This window comes from Salmo salar, chromosome ssa04 (assembly GCF_905237065.1).
Source record: "Salmo salar chromosome ssa04, Ssal_v3.1, whole genome shotgun sequence".
Taxonomy (NCBI): domain Eukaryota; kingdom Metazoa; phylum Chordata; class Actinopteri; order Salmoniformes; family Salmonidae; genus Salmo; species Salmo salar.
Genome location: NC_059445.1, coordinates 87,386,482 through 87,398,959, shown reverse-complemented (window position 1 = coordinate 87,398,959; position 12,478 = coordinate 87,386,482). Strand labels below are relative to the sequence as shown.

Sequence of the window (12,478 nt, the reverse complement as noted above, 5' to 3'; positions counted from 1 at the left end):
ACTACAACTGTATCTCTATAACTATTATGACTACTATAACTACTACTACTACTACTACTACTACTACTACTACTACTACTACAACTATTATGACTACTATATCTGCTGCTATAACTATTAGTGCTACTATAAATACTATAACTATAATAACTACTACTACTACTATAACTATTATAACTATTATAACTACTATAACTAGTATAACTATTATAACTACTATAACTATTATAACTACTATAACTACTATAACTAGTATAACAACTATAACTACTATACATATTATGACTACTTTAGCTACTATAACTACTATAACTACTATGACTAATATAACTATTATACATTCTATAACTACTATAACTATTCTACATACTATGACTACTACTACTACTACTACAACTATAACTATTATGACTACTATAACTACAATAACTACTATAACTATTATGCATACTATAACTACTGTAACTACTATAACTATTATACATACTATAACTACTATAACTACTATAACTATTATACATAATATGACTACTATAACTACTATAACTACTGTAACTACTATAACTATTATACATACTATGACTACTATAACTACTATAACTACTTTGACTACAAATATTAATACTATGTCTTCCGTGACTAACACCATTACAACAGACCTTTTCTGGATTACTAGCTTGTGTTTATCAGATTGTGTCTTTAATCAGTGATTCGCAGACTGTTGTGCCATGACCCATCAAGGGCCATTTAAATGTTGATCCATCGGATAATGGAAGCAATGTGGATGACAAGATCTAGAATTTAAAGTGGGTGACCCTCCAAAATACTCCATTGTTTGGTAAACATTACCACTGTCTTGCATCAACAACATGTCCCTGTCCCATTTGGGGGCACATTACATGACGTTTATGATATTAAAACGTACACTGAATGTTGAGCTGGAGCATTGTTGAGTTGTTCGATCCGTGTTGATTTTTAGCTTCGCAGAAGTACTGTGTATTACCACTGACATTAGCTACTGTGTACATCTGTTCGGATCCTAATACACTGTGTGTTTCACTCTTGTCCACTGAGTACCAGCGGTAACTGGTCACTGGTGGGTTGGCATCACTAATGCAGGTCAGAGTCACTGAACTGCCCTTCAACAATGGACCAGAAGGATTCACTGATACTGACGTGCTTCTCGGAGGATCTGGAGAGAGAGATTGGTATCTGCATTAATAAAGAACAAGAACAAGATCAACGATACAACAACAGCATTGTTGAATAACTGCCAAAAATCTTTGGCGATGGTTGAATTGGTCTTGTAGCTACAGTATACATACACTGTATAACCACTTCTATCAGCGTTGAGTTCTGTCGTCCATGGTCGTTTCTGCCCTCACAGTAAAACTGGTGGACTTCTGCAGACACACTGGTCTCTAGCCTCTTCCCAACCCCAAGCCGTACCACCTGGTCTCCCTTCACACTGTACCAGGTGAAGCTGCTTACTGGTGGGTTGCCATTGCTGCTGCAGGCCAGATTCACCATCGTACCATGAAACACTGGTCCAGATGGGGTGACTGACACAGACATGGTTTTAGGACCATCTGGAGGGAAATAGACAATACACATGTTATACTGTATGTGTGACTGTTAGGAGAATTTCGTTCTCAATGTTCTTAAACTGAACTACAATTAAACTACTCAGTCTGCAACCCAGAGTTTGTAAGATTCTGGTTGAATGAAACAGAGTCCCAGCTTACTATAGTCAAAATGTTGATTCACGAGGGCTCTGAATATCATACAATGCACATAGACTTTTATACCTCACACATTTGGTCATACCATATGTCATACCCTTTATAAATGCCCCTCCTCTTCTTTAACCTGTTATGGCTAGGTGGCAGTATTTTCACAGCCAGATAAAAAACCTACCCGATTTAATCTGATTATTACTCCTGCCCAGAAACTAGAATATGCATATAATTATTAGCTTTGGATAGAAAACACTCCAAAGTTTCTAAAACTGTTTGAATGGTGTCTGTGAGTATAACAGAACTCAGTTGGCAGGCCAAAACCTGAGAAGATTCCATGCAGGAAGTGCCCTGTCTGACAATTTCTTGCCCTTCTTGATTATCTCTATCCATTACAGGGGATCTCTGCTGTTACGTGACACTTCCTACGGCTCCCATGGGCTCTCAGAAGGCGGCAAAAAGCTGAATCGTGGCTTTGCAGGCTCTGGCTGAAAAAAATTAGCGCGTTTGGGTAGTGGCTGGTCACAGTACTGTGAGACTCAGGCTCGTGCCCGCGTCGACCCCATGCTTTGTTTTCTTTCGTCTGTTTACCTAAACGCAGATTCCCGGTCGGAATATTATCGCTTTTTTATGAGAAAAATGGCATAAAAATTGATTTTAAACAGCGGTTGACATGCTTCGAAGTACGGTAATGGAATATTTAGAAATCTTTTGTCACAAAATGCGCCATGCTCGTGACACTTATTTACACTTCGGATAGTGTCTTGAACGCACGAACAAAACGCCGCTGTTTGGATATAACTATGGATTATTTTGAACCAAACCAACATTTGTTATTGAAGTAGCAGTCCTGGGAGTGCATTCTGACGAAGAACACCAAAGGTAATCAAACTTTTCTAATAGTAAATCTGACTTTGGTCAGGGCTAAACTTGGTGGGTGTCTAAATAGCTAGCCGTGATGGCTGGGCTATCTACTCAGAATATTGCAAAATGTGCTTTCACCGAAAAGCTATTTTAAAATCGGACACCTCGATTGCACAAAGGAGTTCTGTATCTATAATTCTTAAAATAATTGTTATGTTTTTTGTGAATGTTTATCGTGAGTAATTTAGTAAATTCACCGGAGGTTTGCGGGGGGTATGCTAGTTCTGAACGTCACATGCTAATGTAAAAAGCTGTTTTTTGATATAAATATGAACTTGATTGAACAAAACATGCATGTATTGTATAACATAATGTCCTAGGGTTGTCATCTGATGAAGATCATCAAAGGTTAGTGCTGCATTTAGCTGTGGTTTTGTTTTTTGTAACTTTATATGCTAGTTTGAAAAATGGGTGTCTGATTATTTCTGGCTGGGTACTCTGCTGACATAATCTAATGTTTTGCTTTCGCTGTAAAGCCTTTTTGAAATCGGACAGTGTGGTTAGATAAAGGAGAGTCTTGTCTTTAAAATGCTGTGAAATAGTCATATGTTTGAAAAATTGAAGTTTTTGTATTTTAGAGGAATTTGTAATTCGCGCCACGCCTATCATTGGATATTGGAGCAGGTGTTCCGCTAGCGGAACATCTAGATGTAAGAGGTTAACACTGTCAATGCGTATTTACCAGTCTTCTCCAACACATACATTGCTTATCATATCCTGCAACATGTTTCCTAATCTTCTGCAAGCCTAACGGTTTCTCCCCTCCCTGGGTGGGGAGACCTCTTTCCTGTTATCAGTTTCACAGTGGTCACAAGTTGTCTGCAACAAGTTCCTTTTTTCCTATGCACACACTGTCTTGCCTATATTGCTGAATAGTGTCTAGTCTCAGCTTGTCCTACACACACACACACACACCTTATAGAATTATAGCCATGTAATGCTGATACATTTAACATAAACATATAGTATCTGGGTGGAATCCTTTAGTCATTATCTTTACCATAGAAATTACTCTATCAGTGACCCAAGGCTTCATTAGCCTCCTGAGCTAAAGCCTTTAACACATGTATTATATAGGCTTACGTATCTTTACGGACTGTAACCCACAGATCTCAACAGATCTCGACTCCAGACGACGTTAGCCTACCGAGCTAAAGCCTTGTTGATATTTATAATGTAAGTGCCATTTAGCAGACACTTTTAGCCAAAGCAACTTACAGTAATGCGTGCATACATTTTACATATGGGTGGCCCCTGGGGAATTGAACCAGCAACCCTGGCAAAGGGAGTGCTCTGCTGTACCAACTGAGATACAGAGGACCACAGTCAATCTTACTCATCATGGAACTGTACTCTGGTTCCTTGAACAACATCCACTACACTTACACAACACAGGTACTTTAGTGATCGTTGAATTATGTGTTCCACACATATTCTTTGCTTCACAGTAGAAGTGGGTATTGTCCGCCCAGATTTTGGTCCTCAGGACTGGGCCATAGCCTGTAGATGTGGTGTCACCCGCTCTCACTGAGTACCAGCGGTAGCTGGTCACTGGTGGGTTGGCATCACTGCTGCAGGTAAGAATCACTGAACTGCCCTCTAACACTTCGCCAGAGGGAATCACTGATACTGACGTGTTCTTAGGAAGATCTGGAGGGAAAACAAACATAAAGATGATAATCATGTCTACAAATCAATAGAACCAAATTAGTGTCAACATAACAGCAACAAACAACAACAACAAAAACAGATCTTTTTTAAATTTTTTTATTAAGAATACCCTCCAATAAAAAGGTCAGGGGTCAGAGGTCATAGAGTGCAGCGCCTTCAGAAAGTTGTACACCTTTTGTTGTTGTTACAGCCTGAATTGAAAATGAATTAAATTGAGGCGCTGTGTCACTGGCCTACTCACGATACCCCAGAATGTCACTGGTCTACCCACGATACCCCAGAATGTCACTGGTCTACCCACGATACCCCAGAATGTCACTGGTCTACCCACGATACCCCAGAATGTCACTGGTCTACCCACGATACCCCAGAATGTCACTGGCCTACCCACGATACCCCAGAATGTCACTGGTCTACCCACGATACCCCATAATGTCACTGGTCTACCCACGATACCCCAGAATGACACTGGCCTACCCACGATACCCCATAATGTCACTGGTCTACCCACGATACCCCAGAATGTCACTGGTCTACCCACGATACCCCAGAATGTCACTGGTCTACCCACGATACCCCAGAATGTCACTGTGGAAGTATACTCTTTTGGATATTAAAAAAAAAAAAAAAATTATTACAAATGAAAAGCTGAAATGTCTTTAGACATTAATGATTCAAACCCTTTGTTATGGCATCCCTACATAAGTTCAGTAGTGAAAATGTGCTTAAACCTCCATGTGGAAATTATAGTGTTTAATTACATGATGTTTAAATGACTACCCCCATCTATGTACCCCAACACATATAATTATCTGTAAGGTCCCTCAGTCGAGCAGTGAATTTCAAACACAGATTCAACCACAAAGACCAGGGAGGTTTTCCCAATGCGTCGTAAACAAGGGCACCTATTGGTAGATGGGTAAAAATTTGAGAGAAAAAAAAAGCAGACATTGAATATCCCTTTGAGGAAACCGCTCAGGCATTTCACAATGAGGCCAAAAGGGACTTTAAAACAGTTAAGGAGTTTAACGGCTGTGATTGGAGAAAACTGAAGATGGATCAACAAAATTGTAGTTACGCCACAATACTAACCTAAATGTCAGAGTGAAAAGAAGGAAGTCTGTACAGAATGGAAGTCCCTAAGCGGTTTCCTTCCTCTCCTGCGACCTAGTTTGGAAGGACGCCTGTATTTTTGTAGAGACTGGGTGTATTGATGCACCATCCAAAGTGTAATGAATCATTTCACCATGCCCTAAGGGAGTGTGAGGTAGTCATTAACCTCTTTTAAAACATCATGTTAAACACTATTATTGTAAACAAAGTGAGTCCATGCAAATTGTTATGTGAATTGTTAAGCAAATATTTCTTCTTGAATTTATTTAGGCTTGCCATAACACAGAGGTTGAATACTTAATAACTTTGATTTTTTTTAAAATTAATCTATAAAAATGTATAAAACCATCATTCCACTCTGACATTATGAAAAATGTATGCACTCTACTGTAAGTCGCTCTGGATAAGAGCGTCTGCTAAATGACTAAAATGTAATGTAAAAATGTAAAAAATGTAAAGGGGTGTGAATACTTCCTGAATGCACTGTACATAGGGGAAAAACGAGGTGCTCAACCTTCACTTAATCACTTAAAATAATACAACACTTCCAGTAACAGTTAGCACAACACTTCCAGTAACAGTTAGCACAACACTTCCAGTAACAGTTGGCACAACACTTCCAGTAACAGTTAGCACAACACTTCCAGTAACAGTTAGCACAACACTTCCAGTAACACTTCCAGAAACAGTTAGCACAACACTTCCAGTAACAGTTGGCACAACACTTCCAGGAATAGTTAGCACAACACTTCCAGTAACAGTTGGCGCAACACTTCCAGTAACAGTTGGCGCAACACTTCCAGTAACAGTTGGCACAACACTTCCAGTAACAGTTGGCACAACACTTCCAGTAACAGTTGGCACAACACTTCCAGTAACAGTTGGCACAACACTTCCAGTAACAGTTGGCACAACACTTCCAGTAACAGTTGGCACAACACTTCCAGTAACAGTTAGCACAACACTTCCAGTAACAGTTGGCACAACACTTCCAGTAACAGTTGGCACAACACTTCCAGTAACAGTTAGCACAACACTTCCAGTAACAGTTGGCACAACACTTCCAGTAACAGTTGGCACAACACTTCCAGTAACAGTTGGCACAACACTTCCAGTAACATTTGGCACAAATGCAACATATTTTAGACCGTGCGTAACACCGCCCGAACAAGGAGAGGAACCGATTTCGGCAGAAGTTGTGACACCCCTGCCCCCCCCCCCCCCAATATGCTAATAAACCTCCCGCCAGCACATTGCCCCGCCCACATTTCAAGGTGCAGTAGTGATTGTGTCTTACATTGAATATATTGGGTAAAAAAAATTCCATTATACTACCTCGTTACCCATAAAGGCACTGACCATTAGCATGTGAGTTACCAAACAACCATAAGTGCATCTAAAGTATCGTATATGTACAGTGCATTCGGAAAGTAGTCAGACCCCTTCGATTTTTTTTCAACATTTTGCTACGTTACAGCCTTATTCTAAAATGTATTAAAAACATTTCGTTTTTTTTTTCCTCATCAATAGGGCCACCAAGGCCCTTCTCTCCCCCAATTGCTCAGTTTGGCCGGGCGGCCAGCTCTAGGAAGAGTCTTGTTGGTTCCAAACTTCTTCCATTTAAGGGATGATGGAGGCCACTGTGTTCTTGGGGACCTTCAATGCTGCCAGAATTTTTTGTTACCCTCTCCCAGACCTGTGCTTCGACACAATCCTGTCTCGGAGCACTACGGACAATTCCGTCAACCTCATGGCTTGGTTTTTGCTCTGAGATGTACTGTCAACTGTGGGACACTATAGAGACAGGTGTGTGCCTTTCCAAATCAAGAAAAGGGTATTAAATTTACGCTCTGGTTCTATCAGCGTAATGGAGAACCCTCTGGTTCTATCAGTGTAATGGAGAACCCTCTGGTTCTATCAGCGTAATGGAGAACCCTCTGGTTCTATCAGCGTAATGAAGAACCCTCTGGTTCTATCAGTGTAATGAAGAACCCTCTGGTTCTATCAGCGTAATGAAGAACCCTCTGGTTCTATCAGCGTAATGAAGAACCCTCTGGTTCTATCAGCGTAATGAAGAACCCTCTGGTTCTATCAGTGTAATGAAGAACCCTCTGGTTCTATCACCGTAATGGAGAACCCTCTGGTTCTATCACCGTAATGGAGAACCCTCTGGTTCTATCACCGTAATGGAGAACCCTCTGGTTCTATCAGTAATGGAGAACCCTCTGGTTCTATCAGCGTAATGAAGAACCCTCTGGTTCTATCAGCGTAATGAAGAACCCTCTGGTTCTCTCAGTGTAATGAAGAACCCTCTGGTTCTATCAGCGTAATGAAGAACCCTCTGGTTCTATCAGCGTAATGAAGAACCCTCTGGTTCTATCAGCGTAATGGAGAACCCTCTGGTTCTATCAGCGTAATGGAGAACCCTCTGGTTCTATCAGCGTAATGAAGAACCCTCTGGTTCTATCAGCGTAATGGAGAACCCTCTGGTTCTATCAGCGTAATGAAGAACCCTCTGGTTCTATCAGCGTAATGAAGAACCCTCTGGTTCTATCAGCGTAATGAAGAACCCTCTGGTTCTATCAGCGTAATGGAGAACCCTCTGGTTCTATCACCGTAATGAAGAACCCTCTGGTTCTATCAGTGTAATGGAGAACCCTCTGGTTCTATCAGCGTAATGAAGAACCCTCTGGTTCTATCACCGTAATGAAGAACCCTCTGGTTCTATCAGTGTAATGGAGAACCCTCTGGTTCTATCAGCGTAATGAAGAACCCTCTGGTTCTATCAGTGTAATGGAGAACCCTCTGGTTCTCTCAGTGTAATGAAGAACCCTCTGGTTCTATCAGCGTAATGAAGAACCCTCTGGTTCTATCAGCGTAATGAAGAACCCTCTGGTTCTATCAGCGTAATGGAGAACCCTCTGGTTCTATCAGCGTAATGGAGAACCCTCTGGTTCTATCAGCGTAATGAAGAACCCTCTGGTTCTATCAGCGTAATGGAGAACCCTCTGGTTCTATCAGCGTAATGAAGAACCCTCTGGTTCTATCAGCGTAATGAAGAACCCTCTGGTTCTATCAGCGTAATGAAGAACCCTCTGGTTCTATCAGCGTAATGGAGAACCCTCTGGTTCTATCACCGTAATGAAGAACCCTCTGGTTCTATCAGTGTAATGGAGAACCCTCTGGTTCTATCAGCGTAATGAAGAACCCTCTGGTTCTATCAGTGTAATGGAGAACCCTCTGGTTCTATCAGTGTAATGGAGAACCCTCTGGTTCTATCAGTGTAATGGAGAACCCTCAGACCCTCAGAACCTTCAGTAATCTAGTCTTTAGCCATGCAACACCAGTGAAGTAGTCCTGACCCACTATTTGGAATAAGCTGATCTGAATACTCACTAGTGCAGTCCGTTCCTTCCACCCCAGCTTGCCACATGGTATCTGAAACACACAGCAGTTCACTATCAGGACTGGACAGCAGGGTTGGGGTCAATTCCATATCTATTTGACCCCAACCCCTGCCAGATAGACGGCTTAAACAACAAACTCTCCTTAACAAATATATACTAACCCAACACTGCTGGAATGACGGCTTGGACAACAAACTACTAATTTAGTAAAAACATTGAACAGTTTATAATTATTAAACTGCTTCCCAATTGATTTAACCATTGACCATTAAAATTGACATAATCTGAAGCTGTATTTATAAAGTGTCCCAGAGGAGGAATGCTCATAGCCCTGTGTGGCTCAGTTGGTAGAGCATGGTGTTTGCAACACCAGGGTTGTGGGTTTGATTCCCATGGGGGACCTGTATGCATGTAAGTGACTCTGGATAAGAGTGTCTGCTAAATGACGTAGGTTCAGGTTCCTCCTGTTACTGTAATCTTACTTTATTTATATTCTGATCTACAAGGCTGAACTAATCCTAGATAAAAGCAGTCCTACTCCGAATCGCTTTATGAATATGGCCCCTGAAATGTCCTTGACCTGCCCACTGGTCTTGGTGATCTGACAGAATGTTTTCATTTCAAGCTAAATTCCAAGAAATTGGTTACTTTGTGACTGTAATCTGGGAGGAAACAGGGACCATAGCAGTTTTTATGGAAATATGAGTCAGAGTTCAACAGAACTAAGTTAGTGGTCTCTGTTTGCAGGGCTGGGTTCAACAACTCAATACAATTACTGACACTGAAGGAATAAATACCACATCATAACCTAAATTAATTGACAAATTGATCATTTTTTAAATTCCTCTAAAAAAAATTGAAAAATTCTTCCTTCTCAAAATTGACCTGAACAATATATTAAGAAAGAAATGTAGCAAATTAAAATGAAAACCTGTCAGCAGCCAGCACAGAAAGATGAGTCTCTCTGCGCCTTTCATCTCTGCACAGGGAGAGAGACACACACACACACACACACACACACACACACACACACACAATTATATAATCAGCAGACACTCTCACTACATAACCACGAAAAGTCACAATTAGTCATCAATGTAAAAAAAAAATCAACACATCAAAAAAGTTTAACTAAATGATTTCATAAGTTCCTAAAACATCCATAAGTGTTCAACCAGTCATTGTTATTTTTGTCACGCTGTTTTATTGTAAACACACATATATATATATATATATATATATATATATAAATATATATTTAAATTAAATTAAATCAAATAATCAAAAAAAAATCATTAAATCAACCTACCATGTAAAGTTTCCAACTCCTAGAAATGTTTAAAAAAAAATAAGAAATAAATAAAACGGTTTTTAAAAGCTCAATGAATACGTCCTAATGATAATTCCTCTGATACTAGGTCATTCCTCTGATGGAAATGATAGTCCTTTTCATTCTTCACCCAGACGTAGAGTGGTCCCGTCGTCAAGCACGAATAAAGACTAAACTTACATAATTAGTAACTATCAATAGCGTTGAAATAAATGACTTGAAGGAATAGGCTAAGGGCTACATCTGCTGGTTGTTTGACACATGCAGTTATATCAACTACTAAAAAGGGGGAAATCCAACACAAGTTAAAAGTGCACGTCAATGGAACTTAATTCACTTCTTTTTTTTTTTTTTTATACACTTTTCTCTCTACCCATATTCTGACCTTTAATTTAAGCATGACAATAGCATACAATTCACCAAAAGGGCCCAAATCTGATTTAGGAAATTATGCCTTTCTTACAAAATACTTTTCTACTCACTTCTCAGTAGTTGGGGAATAACGGGCTTTGCAGGCATGGTTCCATTTGCTCGCGCTGAATACGGATAATTAAACCGCTGAAAACACTCCCACTCGCTGGCCAACGGATTGTTTCATGGAGTTTTCATTCAATAGGGTTTTCAGGACATTTATTTTAACAATCCCTTTAAAGCTGCAACGTGTAACTTTTTGGGGAAACCAACCAAAATCACATAGAAATATGAGAGGGGGTATATCAGTCCGCTAATACAGGACTAGTAAAGGCCCTGTGCGATACCGTTGAGGAATATTTTTTTTTGTTTTGTTATATATATATATATATATAAAGTATTCAGACCCCTTGACTTTTTCCACATTTTGGTAGGTTACAGCCGTATTCTAAAATTGATTAAATAAATAAAACATTTACATGTGTACAGTACCAGTCCAATGTTTTAGAACACCTACTCATTCAAGAGTTTTTCATTCTTTTTACTATTTTCTACATTGTAGGATAACAGTGGAGACATCAAAACTATGAAATGACACATATGGAATCATGTAGTAAAATATATATATATATTTTTTTTTGACAAATCAAAAAACATTTTACATTTGAAATTCTTCAAAGTAGCCACCCTTTGTCTTGATGACAGCTTTGAACACTCTTGGCATTCTCTCAACCAGCTTCACCTGGAATGATCTTGAAGGAGTTCCCGCATATGCTGAGCACTATATATATATACTATACTATATATACTATAGTATATATATACTATATACTATAGTATATATATACTATATACTATAGTATATATATACAATATATACTATATACTATAGTATATATATATATATATACTATAGTATATATATATATATATACTATAGTATATATATATATATATATATATATATATATATATAGTTCCAGTCAAAAGTGTTAGAACACCTACTCATTCATAGGTTTTTCTTTATTTGTACTATTTTCTGTCCTCTGCAGCATAGTTCAGCGTCTCAAATTGGGGGGCCTGTTGTCCGGACCTCTGGCAGCCTCACAGGGTTCAATTCTCAGTCCGACTCTTTTCTCTGTATACATCAATGATGTCGCTCTTCCTGCTGGTGATTCTCTGATCCACCTCTACGCAGACGACACCATTCTGTATACTTCTGGCCCTTCTTTGGACACTGTGTTAACAAACCTCCAGACAAGCTTCATTTTATTGAAGGTAATTTGAATAAACAGAGACACCGTGACAAGATCCTGGGGTCCATTGTCATTCCATTCATCTGCCACCATCACCTCATGTTTCAGCATGATAATGACTGATTTTTACCTAGTCAGCTCAGGGATTCGATCCAGCAACCTTTCAGTTACTGGCCCAATGCTCTAACCACTAGGCTACCTGCCTACTATTTTAAAGTGCATATGAAAAGGGGTAATAAAAAATGATTTCTGTGCAGTTAATGAAGCCTTTCCCTTATTTTGTGCTTCCTTTATCATTGGCCACAATTTGTTCCTCCTTTCTATGTCCTCCAGGCTGAGATGCTCGGCGAAATGCAGACCATGGCTCTGAAGGAACGCCTTCTTCCAAGCAGCTTTCCAGACAGCATCCCTGTAGAATCTGTCAGTGAAGAGGATGACGATACCCCAGGCCCCATTTCTCAAGAATCTGTACACAATTCCTGGGAGCTGAACATTTCCCAGTTTTTCCATGGCCTGCATACTCACCAGACATGCCAACCATTGAGCATGTTTGGGATGCTCTGGATCAACGTGTACAACAGAGTGTTCCAGTTCCCACCAATATCCAGCAACTTCACACAGAAGAGGAGC

General features: G+C 39.7%; 1 protein-coding gene across 10 annotated transcripts in view; it reads right to left on the bottom strand.

Moving 5' to 3' along the window:
• Positions 1–10,795, bottom strand: part of LOC106604036 (B-cell receptor CD22) — a 72,484-nt gene extending 61,689 nt beyond the window's left edge. For 3 of the 10 annotated variants that reach the window (XR_006769703.1, XM_045717471.1, XM_045717473.1), the window contains exons 1-4: positions 8,841–9,762; positions 4,047–4,310; positions 1,326–1,589; positions 926–1,192 (exon numbers count right to left, since the gene is read on the bottom strand). Coding sequence is in view for 9 of the 10 variants with exons in the window: in XM_045717471.1 (XP_045573427.1) it covers positions 926–1,192; positions 1,326–1,589; positions 4,047–4,310; positions 8,841–8,940 (895 nt within the window). In the remaining variant the exon portion in view is untranslated. The other 7 variants (XM_045717465.1, XM_045717472.1, XM_045717467.1 and 4 more) reach the window with 6 other exon arrangements.
• Positions 10,796–12,478: the final 1,683 nt, after the last annotated feature.